The 24,066-nt window shown below is 42.7% G+C and overlaps 1 protein-coding gene across 2 annotated transcripts in view; it reads left to right on the top strand.

Annotated features, from left to right (window-relative positions):
- Positions 1-222: 222 nt before the first annotated feature.
- The window catches only part of dhx37 (DEAH (Asp-Glu-Ala-His) box polypeptide 37), a 40,373-nt gene continuing 16,529 nt past the window's right edge, over positions 223-24,066 (top strand). The window contains exons 1-19 of one of the 2 annotated variants that reach the window (XM_078421174.1): positions 223-326; positions 1,187-1,315; positions 2,849-3,018; positions 3,478-3,590; positions 4,998-5,355; positions 7,096-7,244; positions 9,138-9,230; positions 9,811-9,907; positions 10,129-10,242; positions 12,209-12,310; positions 14,031-14,145; positions 15,025-15,123; positions 15,831-15,898; positions 16,566-16,710; positions 17,466-17,542; positions 18,827-19,059; positions 20,376-20,487; positions 21,657-21,763; positions 22,214-22,402. In XM_078421174.1, coding sequence (XP_078277300.1) covers positions 1,204-1,315; positions 2,849-3,018; positions 3,478-3,590; positions 4,998-5,355; positions 7,096-7,244; positions 9,138-9,230; positions 9,811-9,907; positions 10,129-10,242; positions 12,209-12,310; positions 14,031-14,145; positions 15,025-15,123; positions 15,831-15,898; positions 16,566-16,710; positions 17,466-17,542; positions 18,827-19,059; positions 20,376-20,487; positions 21,657-21,763; positions 22,214-22,402 — 2,453 coding nt within the window. In that variant the 5' untranslated portion in view covers positions 223-326; positions 1,187-1,203. The other variant, XM_078421172.1, reaches the window with a different exon arrangement.

Below are 24,066 nucleotides of genomic sequence, written 5' to 3' on the forward strand. Positions count from 1 at the left end.
GAAGTATTTTGACAGCCCCCCCCCCCCCCCCCAGGATGATCCCTTGGTCTCCATCTCAGAGTAGTAGACTGGCTCTGTCTGTGGATGGTTGATCCGTTCGACAGGTAGTAGCGTCTCTGGAGAGAAGGAGGAAACGTCACCCATTCCTTCCCTGCAGAGATGCTGCCTGTCCCGCTGAGTTGCTCCGGCGTGTTGTGTCTGTCTTCGGTGTCGAGCAGCATCTGCGGCTCCTTCCTCGCTCAACAACGCTGGTTGTCGCCGGAACTGTTTTCGGCGCCGACGGTTGCAGCCGGAATCACATTGGCGGGTGCCGGCGGACACTTCCGGTGGGGACATGTGTGTGGGGGGGGACGGGAGAGAAGCACGTTTGGGTGAAACCTGAGGTAGTGGGGAGGGGGAGAGTGGGGAGGGGGAGAGAGAGGAAGGGAGGAGGAGAGGCGAGGGAGAGAGAGGGGGGAGAGGAGAGGAGAGAGAGTGGGGAGAGGAGAGGAGAGAGTGGGGAGAGGAGAGGGGAGAGAGAGTGGGGAGAGGAGGGGAGGGAGGAGGGGAGGGGAGAGGGAGAGGAAGAGGAGGAGGCAGTGAAGGGGAGATGGAGAGGAGAGGAGTGGGGAGAGGAGAGAGAGTGACAGGAGAGGGGAGGGGGAGAGGAGCAGTGGAGAGAGGGAGAGGAAGAGGGAGGCTGTGAAGGGGAGAGGGAGGAGGGAGAGGGAGGGAGAGGCTGAGGGAGGGGAGGAGAAGGGAGAGAGAGAAGGCAGTGGGTGAGGGGATAGATCTGGGGGGGGGGGGGGGTAGAGAGCTGGGAGGGTGAAAGGGGTGGAGGGTCAGTGGGCGGAGTGCAGATCCTTCCCTTAGTCTGACTGTTCTTTCCCCCCACCCTCGACACCGGGCTCTCTGTATCCCCTCTCTGAGGTCTATGACTATGCTCGACCCTTGAACTCAGGCTCTGTGTCTCCCCCCTTGACCCTGAGCTCTAAGATGCCACCTCCCATCCTCCCCTGAACTCAGGGTCTGTGTCACCCCCTTAGCTTCTGGGCTCTGTGTACCCCTATGTCCATCGGCCGCCCCCCCCCCAACGGGTTGACCCAGAGCTTCGTGCCGCCGAGCTCTGATGCTATTTTTTAATCAGTCCTCCACCCACATTCCTGTTGCCTCTTCTTTGACAGCTCATGTTTTTCCTCGGTGACAGATTGCAAATTTTCGACAATGGGAAGATTACGTAAAAGGCACAACTGGAAGGCTCGACTTCAGCAAAGTACGGTGGCAAGCAAGTCAAAGCCACCCGGTGATTGTGTCAAGGTTGAGATTGATCTGGAAGGTGTGTATGAGAAAATAACGGGTTGAATAAGAAATTTATAATCTTCTCGCTAGTGATGTACACTGCTGAACTAAAAAACAAACTTCTGGATAATCACTGACTGTAGTCTAGTGTCAGAATAGTAGACACTCTGGCTTGCAGCTTCATTAAAGTAATTCTAATGTTATCTGAATATAATGCGCAATATTCATTAAAGGATGTGAGTGCAGGGAAGATTTCTGAGAGGAGGTGTCTGAAGAAGAGACCCAACCCAAAACGTCACTCATCCTTTTTTTCTAGAGATGCTGAGTAACTCCAGCACTTTGTGTCCATCTCACAAGATTCACCAGGTTGTTGTCTGGGATGGAGCACTCAATTATAAACAGAGTGGATAGACAGGGTTTGTTTTCCCTGGAGCCAAAATGATTGAGGGGCGACCTGATTGAGGTATATAAAATGACATTGGGAATAGGTTTGAGTACATAGTAATTTTTTTCCCCTGTGGAGTTGCCCAAGACTAGAGGATTTAAGATGAGAAGTTGATTTGGAGGGGATTTCAATATGGTTGGTCTGGAATGTGTTGCCTGAGGAGGTGGTGGAGGCAGATAGGAAATGACATTTAAAAACATATAGATTAGTTAGATTAATTGTCGTGCGTACCGAGGAACAGTGAAAAGCTTTTGTTTCGTGCTAACTAGTCAGCGGAAAGACAATACATGAATACAACCGAGCCATTCACAGATATGTGTTAAAGAGAATAACATGAATAACGTGTAGTGAAAGAGAAAGCTAATAAAGTCTGATCAAAGATAGTCCGAGGGTCACCAATGAGGTAGATAGTAGCTCAGGACTGCTCTCTGGTTGTGGTAGGATGGTTCAGTTGCTTGATAACAGCTGGGAAGAAACTGTCCCTGATTCTGGAGGTGTACGTTTTCACACTTCTATACCTTTCTGTACACACTTCTATGTTTTGGCAATTCCAAATGTGTATTGCCAAGGCACAGAAGGCTATGAGCCTAATGCGGGTAGATGGGTTTACTGTGGATAGGTTCAAGGGGCTCCATGATTCCATGACCTAGTGTGTAGATCCTATGAAAGGGCTAAACTGTTAAGAATTGTACACAAGGAGGAGCAATGATAAATACCTTGAACACCTTTACTGGATTAAACCTTGCATGTCAGATCTAATTCTAATTTTAAAAGAATATCGAAAGCTAGATTCCTGTGTGGTCTGCAGAACCCGGAGGTATTGTCAAGCCAGTCTTTCTCTTTCTTTTTCTCTCATCGTTTTTCTTTTTCTCTTTCTCATTCTTTTTTCTCTCTCGTTCTCTTTTTTCTTTCTCTTTCTCTCTTTCCCTTTTTCTTTCTCGTTCCTTTCTTTCTCCAAATTCAAGTGTAAATAATCATTTCCAGGCTGATTGATTAACTGAACTATAAAAAATATTTTGTTGTAATATATTTATGTGTGTAAATAGTGCTAGGTTGTGCAGCATGACTTTGCGCTCGATGCTGGACATACACGATTGAAATTTTCAATCGTTTGTGCTTTTGCAGATGGAGTTGCGTTAAAAGGACTAGATGAATGTAACGTACTGGTTCTACCGTCAAAAAGAGCCAAAAGAATGCGGGAGAACAAGGAAGTTAGGGTATCAAAGAAACCCCTGAACAAAAAACAAAGGAAACAGCTGGAGAAAATTTTGGAGCAGAAGAAAAAGAAAGCTCAGGTATCAATGTTCAGTATTTAATACTGATGTTGGATGATTCCATTTGGTATAGCTACTTTAACATTGATTTCATGTAGGATCCATATTGTGCAAATTTATTTTTGAATAGCTGTTCTGCAGGTTTTTCTGAAGAATGTTTATAGACAATAGACGCAGGAGTAGGCCATTCAGCCCTTCGAGCCAGCACCGCATTCAATGCGATCATGGCTGATCACTATCAATCAGTACCCCGTTATCTCCTTCATTTAAAGTTAAATTCAACTCTAAAGGACGATTAGATTAAACTACCGATTAAACTAACCTCCTACTGGCTGTAACAAGTGGTAGTCAAGATTCAGTTTCACCCAGTTAATTTATGTCGAGTACTAAAAGGAATATTTTGTTTGATCTTTAAATAAATGCATAATTTTGTCTTGTTGATAACCTTTCCAATTCTCTTCCATTTTTGTTTAATCACAGAGGAAAGATATTTTGAGTAAATTGGCAGAATGTCAAGTTCCGGAGTCTGAGATGAAGCTTTTATACACCACCTCAAAAATTGGCATTGGTGAACGCTTGTACCAGACTAAACTGTATGTTGTTTTCTTATTGTTCAACAGAATTATTTGGTGAATAAATATCGCATATTTAGTTACAAAGTGTACGGAAAGAGTTACAACCAGGAACTCCCTCTCCAAGTCCACGGGGGATGGAATCGGGCTGTTGTCAACCAGATTTTAGTTCACTTGCCATTATCCCATAATCAGCTTGATAGACCTTAGAGCCAGCTCTGATGAAAGGTCCTAACAAGAAACGAGAACTGTCCATTTCCCTTCACAGATGCTGCTGGACCTGCTACGTTTCTCCAGCATATAGAAAAAAGAAACTGCAGATGCTGGTTTACAAAATAAAGGCACAAAGTGCTGGAGTAACTCAACAGGTCAAGCAACACCTGAACAAACCCGACCCGAAGGTCTCGACCCGAAATGTCTCCTATTTCTCCGGAGTTGCTGTCTGACCCCCAGTTTTTTGTGTCTATCCTCGGTTTAAACCAGCATCTGCAGTTCCTTCCTACACAACACCCTGAACAACATGGATAGGTGATGTTTCGGGTCAGACTAAAGAAGGCTCCCAACCCGAAGCGTCACCTATGTAAGTTCTTCCACCAGTTTGTTTCTTTATTTATTTGAATCTGCACACCAAAGATTCAAAAAATGTTTTCTTGGTACATTTGTAAATCTAAAGTCACAGCCTTTTCATCAAATTTATTAGAATTCCCTTTGAATTATCATTTGGAGAATTGGACTCTTAGGGGAACTTTCAGTTTCAGGAACACTACTTGTGGACAATTTGACATAAAGCAGCTCTTTCCGTATGTCTGCCGATTCTGAAATAATTATGGCGTTTTCACCATTCAATGTGATCATGGCTGATCATTCTCAATCAGTACCCCGTTCCTGCCTTCTCCCCATACCCCCTGACTCCGCTATCCTTAAGAACTCTATCTAGCTCTCTCTTGAATGGATTCAGAGAATTGACCTCCACTGCCTTCTGAGGCAGTGAATTACACAGATTTACAACTCTCTGACTGAAAAAGTTTTTCCTCATCTCAGTTCTAAATGGCTTACCCCTTATTCTTAAACTGTGGCCCCTGGTTCTGGACTCCCCCAACATTGGGAACATGTTTCCTGCCTCTAACGTGTCCAACCCCTTAATAATCTTATATGTTTCGATAAGATCCCCTCTCATCCTTCTAAATTCAAGTGTATACAAGCCTGTCGGTGACAGGGAGAATGCGCAAACTCTACATAGACAGCACTTGGAGTCAGGGTTGTACCAGGGTCCCTGGCACTGTAAAGCAGGGCTCTACCAGCTGCACAACCATAATAGTTTATCTGTTTTGCATTCCCTGTGATACAGGGAAATGCTGAATTAATAACATGCATACTGGACTTTCTTTTTTTTATATAGTAAAGGATTGACAACTTTCTACATCCTAGGTCTGAACCTGAAGTTGACAGTGAGTGCCGAATCAGCAGTGTTAGTGGGGCGAACAGGAAAAGATTCAGAAGAAACTCTGAGGTTGTGGAGCAAGCACTAGAGTCTGAAACCAGCACATCTGCAGACAGTTCAGATACTGAGGAGGAACAAGTGGATGATGTAGAAAGTGAAGAAAGAGACCCCACGCGGCCAAATACAATCGAGAAGAATGTCAGCAATGAACAAATTCAAAACCCGAGCACTTCAGAAGCACTGACAAAGAAGCCATTGGTGAAGAAGGAAACTAGTCAAAACTCAATGCAGCCTTCCTCAGAGCCGGCAATTTTCATTCCAGTGAACAGGGTCCCAAAGATTCAGGTATTGTGATAAACTGTAAATTGCTATTTTCATTTGCAACTTAACCTCACTTCCCTTTTGGTATCAGTAGATAATATAGTGTAGGAAGGAATTGCAGATGCTGGTTTATACCGAAGATCGACACAAAGTGCTGAAGTAACTCTGCGGGTCAGGCAGAGTTTTTTCTGGATAAAAAAGATAGGTGACGTTTCGGGTCTGAAGAAGGGTTCTGACCCAAAACGTCACCCATCCTTTTTCTCCAGAGATGCTGCCTGACCCACTGAGTTACTCCAGCACTTTGAGTCTATCTTTAGCGGATAATAAAGATTGGATTTACTGTTTTAAAAATGCAAATTCTCATTCTTTTTTCTCAAACTTGTTCTGTTATCGTTTCACTTAGCCTAAAACAATATTCTGCTGTCATGCTACCATCTTTGTACATACTTGTCACAAGATTTATTTTATATTCATAACATGCGTAACTGGAATATGAAGGCGTGACAAACTCTGCTTGATACATATCATCATATCATATCATATATATACAGCCGGAAACAGGCCTTTTCGGCCCACCAAGTCCGTGCCGCCCAGCGATCCCCGTACATTAACACTATCCTACACCCACTAGGGACAATTTTTACATTTACCCAGCCAATTAACCTACATACAGAAAGAGAATTTCTTTCAACTTCCTTGATAACTTTATCATCTGCATGAGACCATAACGAAGCAAAGCAAAAGTGTTTCATCAAGCTTGTTCTGTTACTCAATAAAATGGCCGTTGATCTTCTACCTCAACCCCAGTTTCCTGCATTAACCCCATTACCCTCATCATGAGAAATAAGTCGTATCTTTATCCTTATTTGAGATTGTAATCTCTGATTCTGGACAAGCCATTGGTGGAAACACACTTCACTGAGATCACCTCAATCTTCTTAACCTCTCCTCGGAGGGCAACTCCACCAACCTAGATGATAATCTGATGAAGAACCATCATTGCCCTCTCTATCACAGGTATATCTGTAGCTAGGGAGAAACACCTGTCCACAATATCCCAGACACAGTCTTATCTGGACCCTACAAATTATATGTCTGTAACACAATATACACATTGAACAGATCAAAATGGGTCAGCATGTGTTTTGATTTACATAAATGGTGTCTTGTCCTGATGTATGGAATTTTTACAATAGTTTCTATGCCTTATATAAAATTAAGCGAAACACAACGTGCTGGAGGAACTCAGCTGGTCAGGCAGCATCTGTAGACAGAATGGACGGGCGAAGTTTCGGACCAGAACCCTTTTTCAGACTGCATCACCTGTCTATTCCCTCCACAGATGCTGCCTAATCCATTGAGTTCCTCCAGCACTTTGTGTTTTTCTCAAGAATCCAGCATCTGCAGTTCATTGGGTCTCCATAAAATTCAGCTGTTGAAATATCTTGTTTGAAAATGGAGATTTTGATATTGTTTGCAAGTGGTCACTACAAATTATGAATAATAACTTGCAAACTTGTTAACAATTTCTACTCAACTTTTGTAGCAAGGTTTAACTCAATGGCTCCAAATTACAAAGTTACAGGTTTGGCTTGTACTTTGTAATTTGGTGTGTTTCTCCATCTCGTGACATAGGTCACCCCAGTTGGGTCGTGACGGGGGAGAAAACATTTTATTCCATTAATATTATTATTGCATCTGCTGTGTTAATCAATAGATGATTTTACTCTCTTGAGTAGATGTGTTTTCTGATCGTTCTTCCAGGAAGATCGCCTCAAGTTACCAATTCTAGCAGAGGAACAAGTTGTCATGGAGGCCATTAAACATAACCCAATTGTAGTTGTGTGTGGTGAGACAGGCAGTGGTAAAACAACACAAGTCCCCCAGTTCCTCTATGAAGCTGGATATGCCAGGTACGCTCAACAACGGCAATTCCAATATTTGGGTAGCATCAACGGTATGAACATTGAATTCTACAATTCAAATTAACCTCTAACTAACGCCACCCCTCCTTTCCCCCACACATCGTCTCTTGTCTTTGCGCCCCCTTTCCTGGGCTTCACCTGGACTCCCACCTATTTTTCCCACCCCCACCTCCCACCTTCCTCCCCCAAACTTCGCAATCCGCAACTCTTCAAAACTATCTTGCGCCTGTTGTTCATATCTGTGGCTTTTGTTCCAATCATCTGCCTGTCAAAATATCCCCCTCGCCCATGTCAACCTATTCCCTGCCACGCTTTGTTCTGCCTCTCCTCTTTTCTCGCCTTCTTTCGCCACCCCTTTCCCCTCCACAATCAGTCTGAAGAAGGGTCCCGAACCTGAAACGTCACCTGTCCATGTTCTCCAGATATGCCGCCTGACCTGCTGTTACTCCAGCACTATGTGTTCTTTGGCGTATTAACCAGCATCTGCCATTTGTTTCTACCGTTCTAAATATTTATAAAAAGTTGTCTATATTTCCAATTGTGAACATATTTAGTGGTAAAATATTAGCAAATGAAAAGTGTTCCCCATTCCTCTGAATACTAATGGAAAATATCAATTTCTCATGCATTTGTCTAATTTTATTCTGTCTTTGTAATATAAAATTTATAGTAAACCTATACAAATGTATTTAAATTACAGCATTCAACCTTGTAATTCATTTGAAAATGTTTGAGTGGGTGAAATATTTATAGCTATTCTATTTATCTTGGTTGAATGAAATATCAATTCAAATAAAAACATTTGCAAAATGTTTGTTTTGCTAAACATTCACGTGCAAGATTAGGTGCCTTACACCTAACCTAATTTTCCATTAAATGCCATTAACAAGATGTGCCATTTTTTTAATCACCATGTATAAATCAATATTATCCAATAGAAGATTATTGCTTGTGGCTTAAAATTTAAAAGAAGTTGTGTTAAACTATTGAACCTGCATTGACCAGTGTAGATCACTATATATATATATATATAACCCTCCATTTCCTTCTCCTCATCCTTCCCAAAAGTAGATGACTAGAATCAAACACAATCTAGACACGATCAAACAAAGAAAAGCATGGGTTCAACATAGCTTTCCTGCTTTTACACTCTCCATAACACTTTTTAAAGTTCCAGGATCATGTGCTTTCCACTTCAACAACTTATGTAACATATGTTATAGATCAACTATACCACCTAGATAAATACAGCCAAGTGACTTAAATACAATAAATAGTGCAAAGGGGAAGATACAGATTGCAGAATATAGTTCTTCAAGCTATATTTGATGAGCTTGAAGAACTATATTCTGCAATCTGTATCTTCCCCTTTGCACTATTTATTGTATTTAAGTCACTTGGCTGTATTTATCTAGGTGGTATAGTTGATCTGTTTGGATAGCATGCAAAACAAAGCTTTTCACTGTACCTCGGTACACGTGACCAATAATAAACCTAAAGATATGCAGAAACAGAAAAAACTGGAGCACATATGTTACATAAGTTGTTGAAGTGGAAAGCACATGATCCTGGAACTTTAAAAAGTGTTATAGAGAGTGTAAAAGCAGGAAAGCTACGTTGAACCCATGCTTTTCTTTGTTTGATCGTGTCTAGATTGTGTTTGATTCTAGTCATCTACTTTTGGGAAGGATGAGGAGAAGGAAATGGAGGGTTTTGCTGAGATTAAAGAAGGGGGAGCCAAATGAAGACAGTGCAAATTATGTGTTGCCATGTTTAATTATGGATTTCAAGTTTTGTGGATCTCATTATTGTTTAGAATAAATGTGAAGCTAATTGAAGCTAACATCAGACTGTCGGTGTTTTTCTGATTACTGCCCATAGTGGTGATGGAATCATTGGCATCACAGAGCCCAGACGGGTAGCAGCTATAAGCATGTCCCAACGAGTTGCCAAAGAAATGAATCTCTCGCAAAGGTAAAAATCTTTATCTCTTTCCTGTGAACTTACTGTAAGCGAGCAAGTACTTGAAGTCCATCCCACTTTTACAGAGATCAGAATTCTACTTTTAAATATGATTGAAGCTTACCTTTTTGATGAGCAATGAGTCGCATGCCAACTTCAAAGTTGAACACAGGAGTAGGAAATGCGTGAGTGACATTCTGGTTGTGGAACATAGAACAGTACAGCACAGGAATGAGCCCTTTGGACCACGATGTTTGCGTTGAACATGTTGCCAAGTTAGACTCATCTCATCTGCCTGTACGTGATCCATATCCTTCTATTCCTTGCATTTCTATGCGCCTATTTAAAAGCCTCTTAAAGGCCACTATAACATCTGCCTCCGTCACCACCCCTGGCAGCGGGTTCCGGGCCCTCGCCACTCTGTAAAAAGAAAATCTTGCCCCGTACATCTCAATTAAACATTCCCCCTCTCACCTGTAGTTCTCTATCCATTCTGTTCTCACCTGGTATGCATTCAAGTAGATATTACTGCACTGTCTTTTTCTGTTGCATGCTGTGGCAACACTGAATATTTAACTTGTTGCTTCTGAAGGGTGGTTTCATATCAAATACGATATGAGGGAAATACAACTGAAGACACGAAAATAAAGTTTATGACAGATGGTGTCCTTCTAAAAGAAGTACAGAGGGTGAGTTAAATGGATTTACTTGAGTGCATTGTGAGCAAATTATTCAACTTTTATTGTTGATGACTGATTATATGTTAGCAACAATTTTCCATAACATCTATGATTTACCAATTGACAGCAATGGGCCGTGGGACCTTATTAGTCTCAGAAAAACTTGTCTGCAAAGATTAAGTGGCTTCAGTTGCAGCCTGAAATGTTGAAAAATGTTTCAATTCTTACAGGATTTCCTGCTCACAAAATATAAAGTGATCATTATTGATGAAGCTCACGAACGGAGTGTGTACACAGACATCCTGATTGGTCTGCTGTCTCGTATTGTTCCTCTTCGAGAAAAGGTAAAAAAGAATTATCACCTGCTCTTTTAGTCTTGTGCATAGACCTAGTTAAATGTCACATATCAATTGTATCATTCACAATTACCCCCCTGACCTCCAAGACAAAACGGTTTGCTAATTGTGACCCTTCAAGGGATAATCAACATTACATTTATTTAATGACTTGTTTATAGAAAGGAGACCCCTTGAGGTGGTTTATTACCTAAACATCAAAGAATAAGGCGGGGTAGCTGTGTGATATAGTTTACGTTTACCATTCTTAATTTCCGCACTGTAACAAGCCACTAATCTCAGCTGTGGTTTAATCACTGAATAGATTTAGAAACATAGAAACATAGAAACATAGAAAATAGGTGCAGGAGTAGGCCATTCGGCCCTTCGAGCCTGCACCGCCATTCAATATGATCATGGCTGATCATCCAGCTCAGTAACCTGTACCTGCCTTCTCTCCATACCCCCTGATCCCTTTAGCAAAAAGGGCCACAAAGGAGGCCAATGTGATTTATGCTGACTCTTAGTAGATTTATTCCCATTAGTCCTATTCGTTATGGCCGGCAAATGATTCTCTTTCATGATCTTGTATATCTCCATCAAATCTCTATCTGTGCTTCAAGGTAAAGGAAACACATCTTCTCCTGCCTCACCTTATTACCGAAAACTCTCTTCTCTGGAATTGTAAATATTTCACGGGCCCTCTCCAGAGCCTTCACATCCTTCCCAAAAGTAGATGACTAGAATCAAACACAATCTAGACACGATCAAACAAAGAAAAGCAAGGGTTCAACATAGCTTTCCTGCTTTTACACTCTCCATAACACTTTTTAAAGTTCCAGGATCATGTGCTTTGCACTTCAACAACTTATGTAACATATGCGCTCCAGTTTTTTTCTGTTTCTGCATATCTTTAGGTTATCTTTAGGTTTAGGTTTATTATTAGTCACATGTACCGTGGTACAGTGAAAAGCTTTGTTTTGCATGTTATCCAAACAGATCAACTACACCACCTAGATAAATACAGCCAAGTCACTTAAATACAATAAATAGAGCAAAGGGGAAGATACAGATTGCAGAATATAGTTCTTCGAGCTCATCAAATATATATATATTGTGGCGGTGCCTGGGGGTTAGGCCACTCCCTGGGTCATCCCCCTCGGCACTGAGTGGACAGGGCTGTAGAGGGGTCTGGAGTTACAGGGTTTGCCTGAATGGGCTAGAGTTTACTCGTGCGGGAGACAGAAGAGAGTGGTTGGTCTGATGCTGCATTAGTTATTGTTAATTCTTGGCGTTTTGCCTGATTCCTGCCGCGTCCAGACCCACTACAATATCATTTAAAACTGTGCTATTGGTCTTGCATCCTTCCACTTCTCTGCATTAAACTAAACTTGCCTCTTGCCAGTGTGACAGATGGAAAAAAATCAGGCAGACATCTACATCAAACAATAACTCCAGGGTATCCTTGAGGTGGAACAGGTCACCAGAGGAAGTAATTGAGGCAGGTACAATAACAATAGTTAAAAGACATTTGGACAGTTACATGGAGAGAAAAGATTTTGAGAGATACGGGCCAAACGTGGGCAAATGGGAATGGCTTAGAGCCATCTTGGTTGGCATGGATGAGTTGCGCCATGGGGCCTGTTTCACGCTGTATGACTATGACTCTTGCCTCCTTCCAATCTGGGGCAAAGGCGCAGGAGTAAATTGTATCTTTCTGTTTGTTGTCAGAATGATTTCTCCCATCTTGAAGCCACAATGGTGTAGGGATAAAAATATGTATCTTTAATTCGAAATACCTTTCTTTTCATCACCCTTTTGATGCATGCAACCAGCTTTCACTAATGAAAAATGATAGTGGATACTTTATGTAAGAAAGGTGACCACAACGTTACGGTTATTCAAGTAACGGAGATTTGCCTGTATATAAATGCCTCTGCATATGACACAAGTCCTCACTGTATGTTCCTTACAGAAACGACAGCCAATGAAACTGATTGTAATGTCAGCCACTCTTCGTGTGGAGGATTTCACAGAAAACAAAAGACTGTTTCCAACCTCTCCCCCTGTCGTTAAGGTAACATTATTATTGCTAATGTATGGCAGAAGCTTTCAACAGTTCAACAGTTCAACAGAGCTTTATTTGTCATTCGGTACCAAGGTACCGAACGAAACTACATAGCAGTCACACACAAAAAAGAACACAAGACACATGACCCTAACACAAACGTCCATCACAGTGACTCCAAACACCCCCTCACTGTGATGGAGGCAACAAAACTTCCACTCTCTTCCCCACGCCCACGGACACACAGCTCGTCCCCGACCGACCCGCACAGTCCCCGCAAGGGGATGGAAGTCCCCGCGGCCGAGTCACACCGGGCGCTGAGACGTCTCGCGGCCGAACCGGGCGGTGGAAGGCCCCGCGACCGAGCCGTGCGCAGCTAAGTCCTGCGCCCAAGCCGTACCGGGCAATGTTAGCCCCCTGCGGCCGAGCCGCACCGGGTGATGGAAGGCCCCGCGGCCGAGCCGCACCGGGCGATGTTAGGCCCCGCGGCCGAGCCGCACCGGGCGATGTTAGGCCCCGCGGCCGAGCCGCACCGGGCGATGGAAGGCCCCGCGGCCAAGCCGCCCCGGGCGATGTTAAGTCCAGCGGCCGAGCCGCACCAGCGATGAAAAGTCCCGCGGCCGAGCCGCACCAGCGATGTTAGGCCCCGCGGCCAAGCCGCACCGGGCACAATGTTAAGTTCTGTTAAGAAATAAGTTTAGTTTAGAGATAGTGCGCAGGTGTATCTCTTCGGCCCACCGGGTCCGCACTGCCCAGCAATCCCCGCACATTAACACCATCCTACACCCATTGGGGACAATTTTTATTTACATTTACCAAGCCGATTAATCTACAAACCTGTACGTCTTTGGAGTGTGGGAGGAAACCGAAGATCTCGGAGAAAACCCACGCAGGTCACAGGAACGTACAAACTCCGTACAGACAACAACCGTAGTCGGGATCGAACCCGGGTCTCCGGCGCTGCATTCACTGTACGGCAGCAACTACCACTGCGCCACCTGAGTTATAAGTGTGGTCTAGGTGTATTATTGTCAAGTGTACCAAGGTACAGTGAAAAGCTTGGTTTTGCATGGTATCCAAATAGATCAGACATAGATAGAATCAGTTCAAACTCTAGAACGATAGGTAGAGCAATATGGAGTGCAAAATTGTTGTGCGTTAGTTCCTTGTGCAAAGTCCAATGTCGTCAATAGGGTAGAGGTGAATTGAACAGTACTTCAGCTTATGGAAGTTAATTCCATGTTATGGAAGTCAGCTTATTCAGAAGCTTGATAATGGAGGGAAGAAGCTGACCCTAAGTCTGGTGGTGCTGCTTTCAGGGTTTTGTGATATTTTATGCATATTTCCACCTGCAATCTATACTATCATTTAATAATGTGGGGAAAAATATATTCCTGATACAGTCGGGTATATTCATAGTATCTCCTTTCACAAAATGCTGGAGTAACTCAGCAGGTCAGGCAGCATCTCAGGAGAGAAGGAATGGGTGACGTTTCGGGTCGAGACCCTTCTTCAGACTGAAGAAGGAATGTGTGACGTTTCGGGTCGAGACCCTTCTTCAGACTGAAGAAGGGTCTCGACCCGAAACGTCACCCATTCCTTCTCTCCTGAGATGCTGCCTGACCTGCTGAGTTACTCCAGCATTCTGTGAAATAAATACCTTTGATTTGTACCAGCATCTGCAGTTATTTTCTTACACTATTCATAGTATCTCCGCTAACCCTTTAAGGTGGATGCCCGACAGTTTCCTGTCACAGTTCACTTCAACAAGCGGACTCCACTTGATGACTACACAGGGGAGGCTTTTAGGAAAGTTAACAAGATCCACAGAATGCTACCTCCAGGTAAGAAAATCACCATTAATACCTTTATGTTATTCTTGTGTGTTGAGTTTTAGGTTCATTTTGGTGAGTGGAAGATTTTTTTTTGAGCGAGCTGAAATCTTCACCTTGGGTTCAATGTTTAATGTTAACATTCAAAACATTTTTAAAACTAAAAGTTGATTTGGTTATTCCGTGAAGCGTGCTTTTATAAAAATATCCCATTCCGTCAACACAGCGACGCTGGAGCAGCAGGTTGAGCTGCTGCCTTGCAGTTCCAGCAATCGTGGTTCAATCCTGACCACCAACCATTGCTGCCTGTGAGGAGTTTTCACACACTCCATGTAACAATGTGGGTTTCCTCCCAAATCCTCAATACGTGCAGCTTGCTGGGTTAATTGGTCACTGGTGTACCCCTGGTGTACAGGTGAGTGGGTTAGGGTGGGTTTAGTGTTTTTACAAAAAGGCTTATTGGTCGGCCATGGACTGCGTGGAACAATATCCCTATTTCTGTGCCTTATTTCTCTTCTGTAACTTAAACTTTTGCAGTGTATCATTTGGCCCTGCATGTTAATAAACTTCAGTAAAACACAAAGTGCTGGATTTCTTCAGCAGGTCAGGCAGCATCTGTGGAGGGAATGGATCAATTCCCTCAATATCAATTCATCCATTCCCTCCACAGATGCTGCCTGACCAGCTGAGTTACTCGTGCACTTTGTGTTTTACTCGGGACTCCTGCATCTGCAGTTCCTTGTGTCTCAGTGTTAATGTAGCTTAGTGGTTTTGACCGTTCCAAATTAGATCCAAGTATTTGTTTAAACGAGACAATACACTGTCGCTCAAATATATAGATGGGTTCTTCTGGAACTGAATTTTGATTTGTGATCATTTATTTCTGGACAGGAGGAATCTTGGTGTTTCTGACAGGTCAGGCCGAAGTGCATTCTCTGTGCAGAAGGCTGCGAACAGCTTTCCCCTACAAGCGTGGCAGTGCTTTGCAAGGTAAATACATGGCACTGTAGACTTCGTCAAACGTCTTTGACTAACCGTTCCATATATTTTGTCAAATGTGTACAAATTGGATATTCACATGAGAATGTTTAAAAGTGTGTGGAGGACCTTTCTTCTACTGTTCTTTCTTCATAACCTTTTAGTTGTTAGGTGGCTGAATGTTCTCCATTTATTAGCAATTGGGCAGTATGCTTCAGGTAGTGCAAAATCCGGTTCTGAAATTGTTATAAACATGTGGTACTTTGTAATTTGACTTACAATGCAATGCTGTCTGAAGTTGTGGTACATTTAGATTACATTTTTGACCAGAAAACAAAAATGATTGGAAGATTTTTGTTCCTGATGGTTAAAATAGAGGGGAGGAGATTTATTCAATGTTCTTGTTGTGCAGTGTTCTTGTGAGCTGTATGGCCCAACTTTGCTCCTATGTCTTATGGTCTAATATGTCATGCCTGTAGTTTTCATTGAGTATGAACTATGCTTGTGATAATTGGCTCGATCACATTGCAAAGTATTTAACTGTAACCTCTAAAGAAAAACATTAGTGCACACATTTGTAGTATGCAAACAATTGACAACAGCACATGAGAATTTTTTTCCTGTGAAGTTTAATAAAGAAGGAAATGGAATATGTGTACTATTCTTGGTTAAAAACTGTAGTCCGGTCATTTTTTTTTTTTTCCCCCTTCAAATTGTAGAAGCTGATCCTGTTACTGATGACTCAGTTGAAGCGATAAAGAAGTTTAAAAAGGCCAAGTCTAAACCAGTATGTGCTCTGTTCTCTTTATTTATTATATTATTTTTCTAACATCATACCGCTATAGTTAAGAGAGTAACAGCATGAAACTGGCCCTTAGTCTTGTCGTCTGCATCAACCATCAGGCACCCACTTAGATTAATCCCATTTTTAAAATTCTCCCCACATTCTCTTCAACTCCCCCCTGATTCTACTGCTCACCTACACAAGGAGACAATTTACAGTGGCCAATTAATCTACCAACCGCACATCTTTGAGATGTGGGAGGAGAGTGAAGCAACCGGAGGAAGCCCACATGGCCACAGGGAGAATGTACAGACTTCATGCAGACAGCACCCGAGGTCAGGATTGGCTGTGAATTCAGATTTTAAAAAAGCACAGAACAGGAACTACAAATAAGTGTCAAGCCATTTTTTTGTGCCACCAAAATCTGTGGTTTTGACACACAGTGCAAAAACTAACTAATTTCCGTGCTTTTGATATATCCACAGTTTGCACCCACTCTTGCAGTTACAAATTATGACACTTTTAGCATCTATATAATTTGCCATCTGGATAATTTTGTTCCCAATTAAAAACTTTGGCCTTACATGGACTTGCCAATGATGCTACTTAGTGTTTCTTGGCACTGTCAGGGTTACAGTTTGGCCTAACTTTGATTTTTAATTACCTTTAGAATTTGCCAAAGATCAATCTTGATAATTACTCTGCGATGCCAGTGGGAGAGGGAAATGAAGATCGAGAGGCAGGGATTGGCGATGAAGATGAAGTTGGCTCTGATCTTGATCTGGATTTAGGGGATGTTGATGATCCTGAAGAAGGTACATGATTTGTGGGTTTTTCACTCAGAATGTTGGGAGAACTTTGTTGTTTTGTAGGATGGAAAACAAGACAAACGCTTGCAGACACTCCCCGACTTACACAACTGGCGACCTGCATAAACTCGCACTCGTGTAAATAATTCATTAAGCCCATGCTGAATTTTCAAGCCACTTGTAGCCATTAGGTTGGGACCTGGCAGATTTATAGAGGTGGGGCGGGCGAGCGGGCAGGTTTTGCATCACCCAAGGGTTTAATAAAAGTGAGAAACACAAACTTTGCAACAGGAAGATGGAGAGGGCTTTCAGTCCCCTTCACAGATGTAGAAGCAACGCCGAGGCCCGCTGCTTTTCCACTGTCGGTGCCACACTTGGAAGGCGAGCGAGAAGGAGGGAGGCGGGGGGAGAGCGGCAATACAAAATCAGATGGGGCCAAATTGTGCTGGCTGTGACATTTGCAGTTTGTAGTTAAGGATATGTTTGAAATAGACCCAATGCAAATCCAGAAGAAGAGTGCATCTGTCACTTTGCCCTGCCACTGGACTTCACTAAACCATTGCTGTACAAGTTACACATGCTACTGTTTACGTATGGTGATTCTAATGAAATCTAGAAACGATTCAGGGTTGCGTTTGCAGGAAAAAGCTTGCAGCTGGTCTAATGTACTAGTGCCAGTTCAGTTCAGTCCACAGAATACTTTTCTTTCCCTTAAGTTTGTGATCATTAGAATTGAAGCATCCATTTCTTTGTACACACAGCTGAGAAGTCGGATCCTTCCATTCCGCTTTACGTTCTTCCCCTCTACTCATTGCTGGCAGCAGATAAACAAGCAAAGGTGAGCTTTCTCCTCCCTGCTCTGACGTTTGAACGGTGGGTCGCAGCATGCGAGAAAAATTACAACTACTGTGCCTTGGGTTGCTTTTCTGTATAATGTTCAATGCTTTTTTTTTTTGTAGATAAAAAGGTTGCAGTTTGCACCATTAATAAAAATACATGTAACATTGCCAGCTAAAAAAGTAAAGATGTTTCACTTTTCAGAGATGCCAGTAAACCATACTTGTGTGTATGATCACAAAAAAAAGACAGTGGTAATATTAACCATGGAAATTGTGAATTTGTTCAGGAATTTTGACAATAATTTCGATAGTTAGTCATTTTGTTGCACTAATATCATTTGAAACCCCAAATTGAAAAATTACATTGCATTTTGACAAGTTTTAGACTTTCAGGTTAAAGAATTTTGTAGATAACAAGCTATGTTTGCAGATATCTGAATTTAAATATTAAATGTTAAATCTTCCAATTTTACATTGATGAGTTTAAAGTAGACGGAATACATAGACATTGGCTTTTTAGAAGGTTCTTTGGCATTGAGGATAACTTACTTCTACTTCAGTCACCTGAGTTCTAAGGTAACTATTGAGACATGAGTGAACTGTAGACACTTCCACAGATGGGGCAGGTGAATGACGGGACAGACAGGTATGGTGAGGTGAGGTGGTCCAGTCACTGCTGTTTTTGCAGCATGTCTGTGTGCTTCCATCCTGTGTGCTCCTTCACTACTTTGACTGGTCATCAATGGGCAAGTAGCTTTGAGTGCAACCATGAGCCCATTCTCTGTCCTGGTAAGTTGTGTCGTCAGTCTGAAGAAGGGTCTCGACCCGAAACGTCACACATTCCTTCTCTCCAGAGATGCTGCCTGGCCTGCTGAGTTACTGCAGCATTTTGTGATACCTTCGCTCTGTCCTGGTAATGTAATCTTATGACTGAACTAGAATAGAGTATCTGTTTGAAGAACCTGATGTTGCACATGCAAACTGTGTGGCATGCCAAGCAGAGCCAACGATGTAATTAGAGCCTCAGTTATTGAGCTGTTGGCCCGGGAAACGATACTGACTTTGTTTCATTTATCGGAGTAATTGTGGAGAAGGCTGTAATTGTGGAGAAGGCTGCTGTAGTAGATGAGCTCCTAGAGGTGTATAGGGGGATAAAGATCACAGTACACATAGTAGGCCCTATTGATCTTGGCTTAAAACCAGTCTGCTAGCGTAGACTGCAGAACCTTGGAGCTCCTGTATATGTTTGCACTATTCTGAAATTGTGATTCTTTATTACTTAGGTATTCCTTCCAACTCCAAATGGCACAAGATTGTGTGTGGTGGCAACCAATGTAGCTGAAACCTCTCTCACTATCCCAAACGTTAAATATGTGGTGGATTGCGGAAAGGTGAAAAAACGCTTTTATGATAAGGTTACGGGAGTGTCGTCATTCAAAATTACTTGGATCTCCCAAGCTTCATCTAATCAAAGAGCAGGTCGTTCTGGTCGAACAGACCCAGGTCACTGTTACAGGTCAGTAACTGGACTGCATAACATTTCTGAAAACTGGAGCAACATGGTGCATCAGCATCCTGTACTTTGACATGCGAGAGTCAATTGCTGACATTTTGTTACTTGTGAGCGGAGAACAGCATCACCTCTGCCAAATGTAGGGACAAGCTCCCTTAAGAAATAGATACAGATGTAAATTGTACAGTCTTTTGAGCTTATGTCATCATTCATTGAGATCATGGTTAACGTTTTGCAGCCTTTCCATTTTACTGCCCATCTCAGGGTTCTTGTTTTTCTCCATGCTCAAAAACCAGCCCCATTAGCTGAGGGTCTAGATGCCTCTGGATAGAGAATGGCAAAGATTTGGAGATAGACACAAAAAGTTGGAGGGGACAGGCAGCATCTCTGGAGAGAAGGAATGAGTGACGTTTCGGGTCCAGACCCTTCTTCAGACAGATTTGGAACTGTCTCACAGTTTTGCATTGTTCTTAATGGATCTGAATTGGTAAAATCTTGGGTACAGATATTTGGTTCATGTTATCGATTGTAAGTGTATAAAATCCGCCAGCTGACTGGGTAGCACACAAAAAAAAGCTTTTCACTGTACCTTCAGTACACGTGACAATAAACTAAACTAAATAAACTAAGTTATTGGATTCCAATAATTATTGGAACACAAAATGCAACTTCTAAATGCAAAACTAAAATGTTGACCCCATTTTTGTTTAAGTTGCTTTTAGATTTTTTCACATGAAACTATGAACAGCTATAATGGCAAATGGATATGCTAAACTGAAGGCTGTATAATTCCGCTTTGTGCATTAAGTAATTTGTGGTAAAAAAACAAAGGATAAAAGTTGTGGAAAAAATCTTAACAGGAATCCACACTTTTATAACAATTTTAAGGTAGTTTGAAAAATGTGGCAGATCTGATCTGGGTCCAGAAACTAAAGCTTTTTCATTTTCACAAAAGAACCTGTAAGCCTCCTAGAAATAGAGCCTCATCTATAGCTAATAAATTTAAGAATAAATTAATTAATTCTGGAATCCCAGAACAGAACAAGGAGTGTAGCCATGATTTTTTACCTCATTGCTTCTGTAAGTATGGTCCTTGTTAGAAATTCAAGGCCATGAAATCACACCAATACATTTGTTTGTAGCAACCTCTCCATTTGATGCAACAAGGTGAATATTTACATATCAACAAACTGCTCCAAAAATGAATTTAAATCTCCAAATGTGGTATTAATGCCACGTGTGGATTCAGTGATGGAGAGTACAATTGTCCATTGAATTTAACATCAGTGGTATTAAATGCAGAAATTATTTGTGTGCAGGCTGTATTCCTCAGCAGTTTTTGCTGACTTTGAGAAATTCTCTGCAGCTGAGATTACAAGGCGGCCTGTTGACGATCTCGTTCTGCAGATGAAAGACTTGAACATTGAAAAGGTACTTTTGTAGGAAGATTAACTTCCTGTGTTTTGAGATTGAGGACCTGTATATTTTAATAATTCGTGAAAAAAATGGATCATCATTCATAGAATTGCAGCAGAATTCCAGTGCATTGCGTTTATTCAAGAGTTTGATCCCTGCCGATACCTCAGACCTCTATAATTTGCTTTAGGCTTTAGAGATACAGCGCGGAAACAGGCTTTTTGGCCCACTGAGTCCGCGCCGACCAGCGATCACCGGTACACTGGCACCATCCTACACACTAGGGACAATTTACAATTTAACCGAAGCCAATGGCCAACTAACCCGTGCGTCTTTGGAGTGTGGGAGGAAATTGGGGCACACGGAGAAACCCCACGCGGTCACAGGGAGAACGTACAAACTCTGTACAGATAGCACCTGTAATCAGGATCAAATCTGGGTCTCTGTCGCTGTAAGGCAGCAACTCCACCGCAGTGCCACTGTGCCGCTCTTAAACACCACTATCAACTCTACATCCACCACTTCCCCTGCCAGTGTTTCCAGATCCGCCCTTGCTGCATTTTAAAAGTAAAACCCTTTTATTACCTTTTTGTTCCTTTGACAAACATCTTCATTCTTTGCCCTCTGATTCTTGACCCTTCTGCTAATAGGAACAGTTTCAAGTAAATCTCTTTTTTTCTGCGCCCTTTCAAAGATCTCTTCTTTCCTAAAGTACAGAGCCCAGAATTGTCCACAAGAAACCGGTTGTGGCTGAATCAGTGTTTTCTAAAAGCTTATTGGGATTTTAGATTTAGATTTAGAGATACAGCACGGAAACAGGCTCTTCGGCCCACCGGGTCCGCGCCGCCCAGCGACCCCCGCACATTAACACTATCCTACACACACTAGGGACATTTTTTTTACATTTGCCCAGCTAATTAACCTACAAACCTGTACGTCTTCGGAGTGTGGGAGGAAACCGAAGATCTCGGAGAAAACCCACGCAGGTCACGGGGAAAGCGTACAAACTCCGTACAGACAGCGCCCTTAGTCAGGATCGAACCTGAGTCTCCGGCGCTGCATTCACTGTAAGGCAGCAACTCTGACGCTGCGCCACCGTGCCGTTCCATTCTTCCATTCTCTTGTACTCTATACAATATCATGGCTGTGAAAGATGCACAACTAAGTTGGTTCTTTATGCACAGGTGATCAACTTTCCATTCCCAACACCTCCGTCGACAGAGTCCCTCATCGCTGCTGAGGAATTGCTCATTTCTCTTGGAGCTTTGGAGGAACCACCAAAGCATGGGAGGTAAGTGCAGGCCTGGTCTGCTTTAGCTCATTTTTTCAAGCCTTTTCAAATCTTGCTTTACAAATGAGCAAAAAAACAAGGTGTTGGAGGATCACAACTGATCAGGCAGCATCGGTGGATGGAATGAAAAGGTGACGTTTTGGGTCGGGACTCTCCTTCAGACTGGGTGAGAAAGCTGGAAAAGAGAAGTGGAATGGGGCAAACCACCCGTGCCTCTTTTCCAGCTGTCTCTCCCCCCTGCTCTCCTGGTCTCCAGGTCCAACCTGAAACATTGCCTGCCATTCCTTCCACAGATGCTGCCTGACCCTCTGAGTTCCTCCAACCCTTTGTGTTCTGATCAAGATCCCAGCATCTGCAGGCTTTTCTGCGGCCACTTTATTTTAGAACTGTCTTAAGCTAAGTATGATGCAGTTATGAAGCTAATGTTAAAACTATTGTCTGCTCTTTCAGGTTTAAGGCGTTAGAACGAGCGAAGCTGAGTTGTCCTATCACGTCACTTGGTCGGGCGATGGCATCCTTCCCTGTGGCACCTCGATATGCCAAGATGCTTGCCTTAAGCAAGCAACATGACTGTATGTCGTATGTCATCGTGACCGTTGCCGCAATGACTGTAAGAGAGTTGTTTGAGCAGTTCGACAGGTAAAATCCACGTTCATTGTTAAGGTCGCAAGGGAGTGCAATTTTAATTACTGGTTCCAGTTTATCCACCAGGTTTATTATCTGTGAACATTTTCCATAAATTAACAGGGAATTGTTTTATACTGGAGCAAGATCCTTGGGCGGCAGCAATAGCCTTTGCTGCAAAGGTTGCACCCACCCAGTTTTAACCAGTGGATCTCGGGTTTAGAATAAATAACATGAGAATTATCACCCTCTTTATCCTTATCTTACACCTTTTGTCTTTTCATCTCTGGCCTTTGTCTAGCCATCTGCCAATTAAATTCTCCTCAGCTGTATTCATCCATCCCATGCCCCTGTGTATCCACCCACATCCCCCCTCCCCAACTCCCCCTCTACAATCAGTCTGAAGAAGGATCCCGAAACGTTGCCTTTCCATGCATGTTCTGCAAAGATGCTGACTGGCACGCTGAGTTACACCAGCACTCTGTGTCTTTTTTTTGGTAAACCAGCATCTGCAGTTCCTTGTATCTGCAGACAAGCATTATCAATTTCTAAATATGGTGTCAATTGCTTTCATGCAGAGTTTCCTGTTCTTCAATGATGCTGTTGATGGTTTACCTTAGAAAGACCACAAACCTAGACATCAATATTGTACTCCTTGCTTAAAAACTATTCACTTGAGAAACAAGGAGGCTCTGAATTGATCTTGAAAGTTGCAGCTCCATTGAGATGATTGGAATGGAGACTGGCAGCCAGTTGACGAGGTTAATATTCCTGGGATGGCAGTGGTGGGATGTCCATGACTGGAAGTTTGTTGGTATTTGTACTCACAAGGGCATGATGTTGGAACATGCCGTAGAACATTTGTGGCATCAGAAGGCGACCCTTTGGCACATCTTATGTCAATTGATGAAGAACGGTCCAACCAAACCCTACCCTCTAGTTCTGAAGAGTCTGAAGAACGATCCAGACCCCAAACGTAACCTACACATGTTCTCCATAGATGCTGCCTGACTCGCTGAGTTACTCCAGCACTTTTTGTCTTTCTTTGATATAAACCAGCATCTGCAGTTCCTTGTTATTGCATTCCCTCTTTATGATTGTTGATCAGCAGGCCTGCATGCAGAGGAAAATGAAGAAACGTCCAAAATATCTCCTCTGCTAGCAGATAACAGCAACAGAAAAACCCCCCATAATTAACTGAAGGATATGGGGGGAAAACAATTTAGCAGTAAATTGCTCCTCAGAACTTTCTGAAAATTCGTTGAGTGTTTCTATCTCGACTGATCTTTCGGGAAGTGAGTTCCAGACCCTGACCGCTCCCCTCTAATTATTCTACCAATTCATTTAATACTTTCTCCAACAGCCCACTCTGGTTTTTGCTTTGGGGATATAGATCTTTCCTGTCTACCATCTAGGTTCCTCATAATGTTGTGCGGCTCAATTTAAACCACTAGTCTCCTGCGTGTGGTTATATCTAAAAAAAAATCTGAAGAAGGGTCCTGACCCGAAACGTCACCTATCCAAGTTGTCCAGGGATACTGCCTGAGCCGCTGAGTTACTCCAGCACTTTTTAATCCAACTTTTTCTTGAGTTTGACTTGAACTTAAACTGGGGAGAGTGTAAAACGAGTAAAGGCTTACAGACTTAACAGCCCAGAACTCTTTTCAGTATTCAGTGAC

The sequence above is a fragment of the Rhinoraja longicauda genome, chromosome 25, assembly GCF_053455715.1.
Source record: "Rhinoraja longicauda isolate Sanriku21f chromosome 25, sRhiLon1.1, whole genome shotgun sequence".
In the NCBI taxonomy this organism is placed as follows: domain Eukaryota; kingdom Metazoa; phylum Chordata; class Chondrichthyes; order Rajiformes; family Arhynchobatidae; genus Rhinoraja; species Rhinoraja longicauda.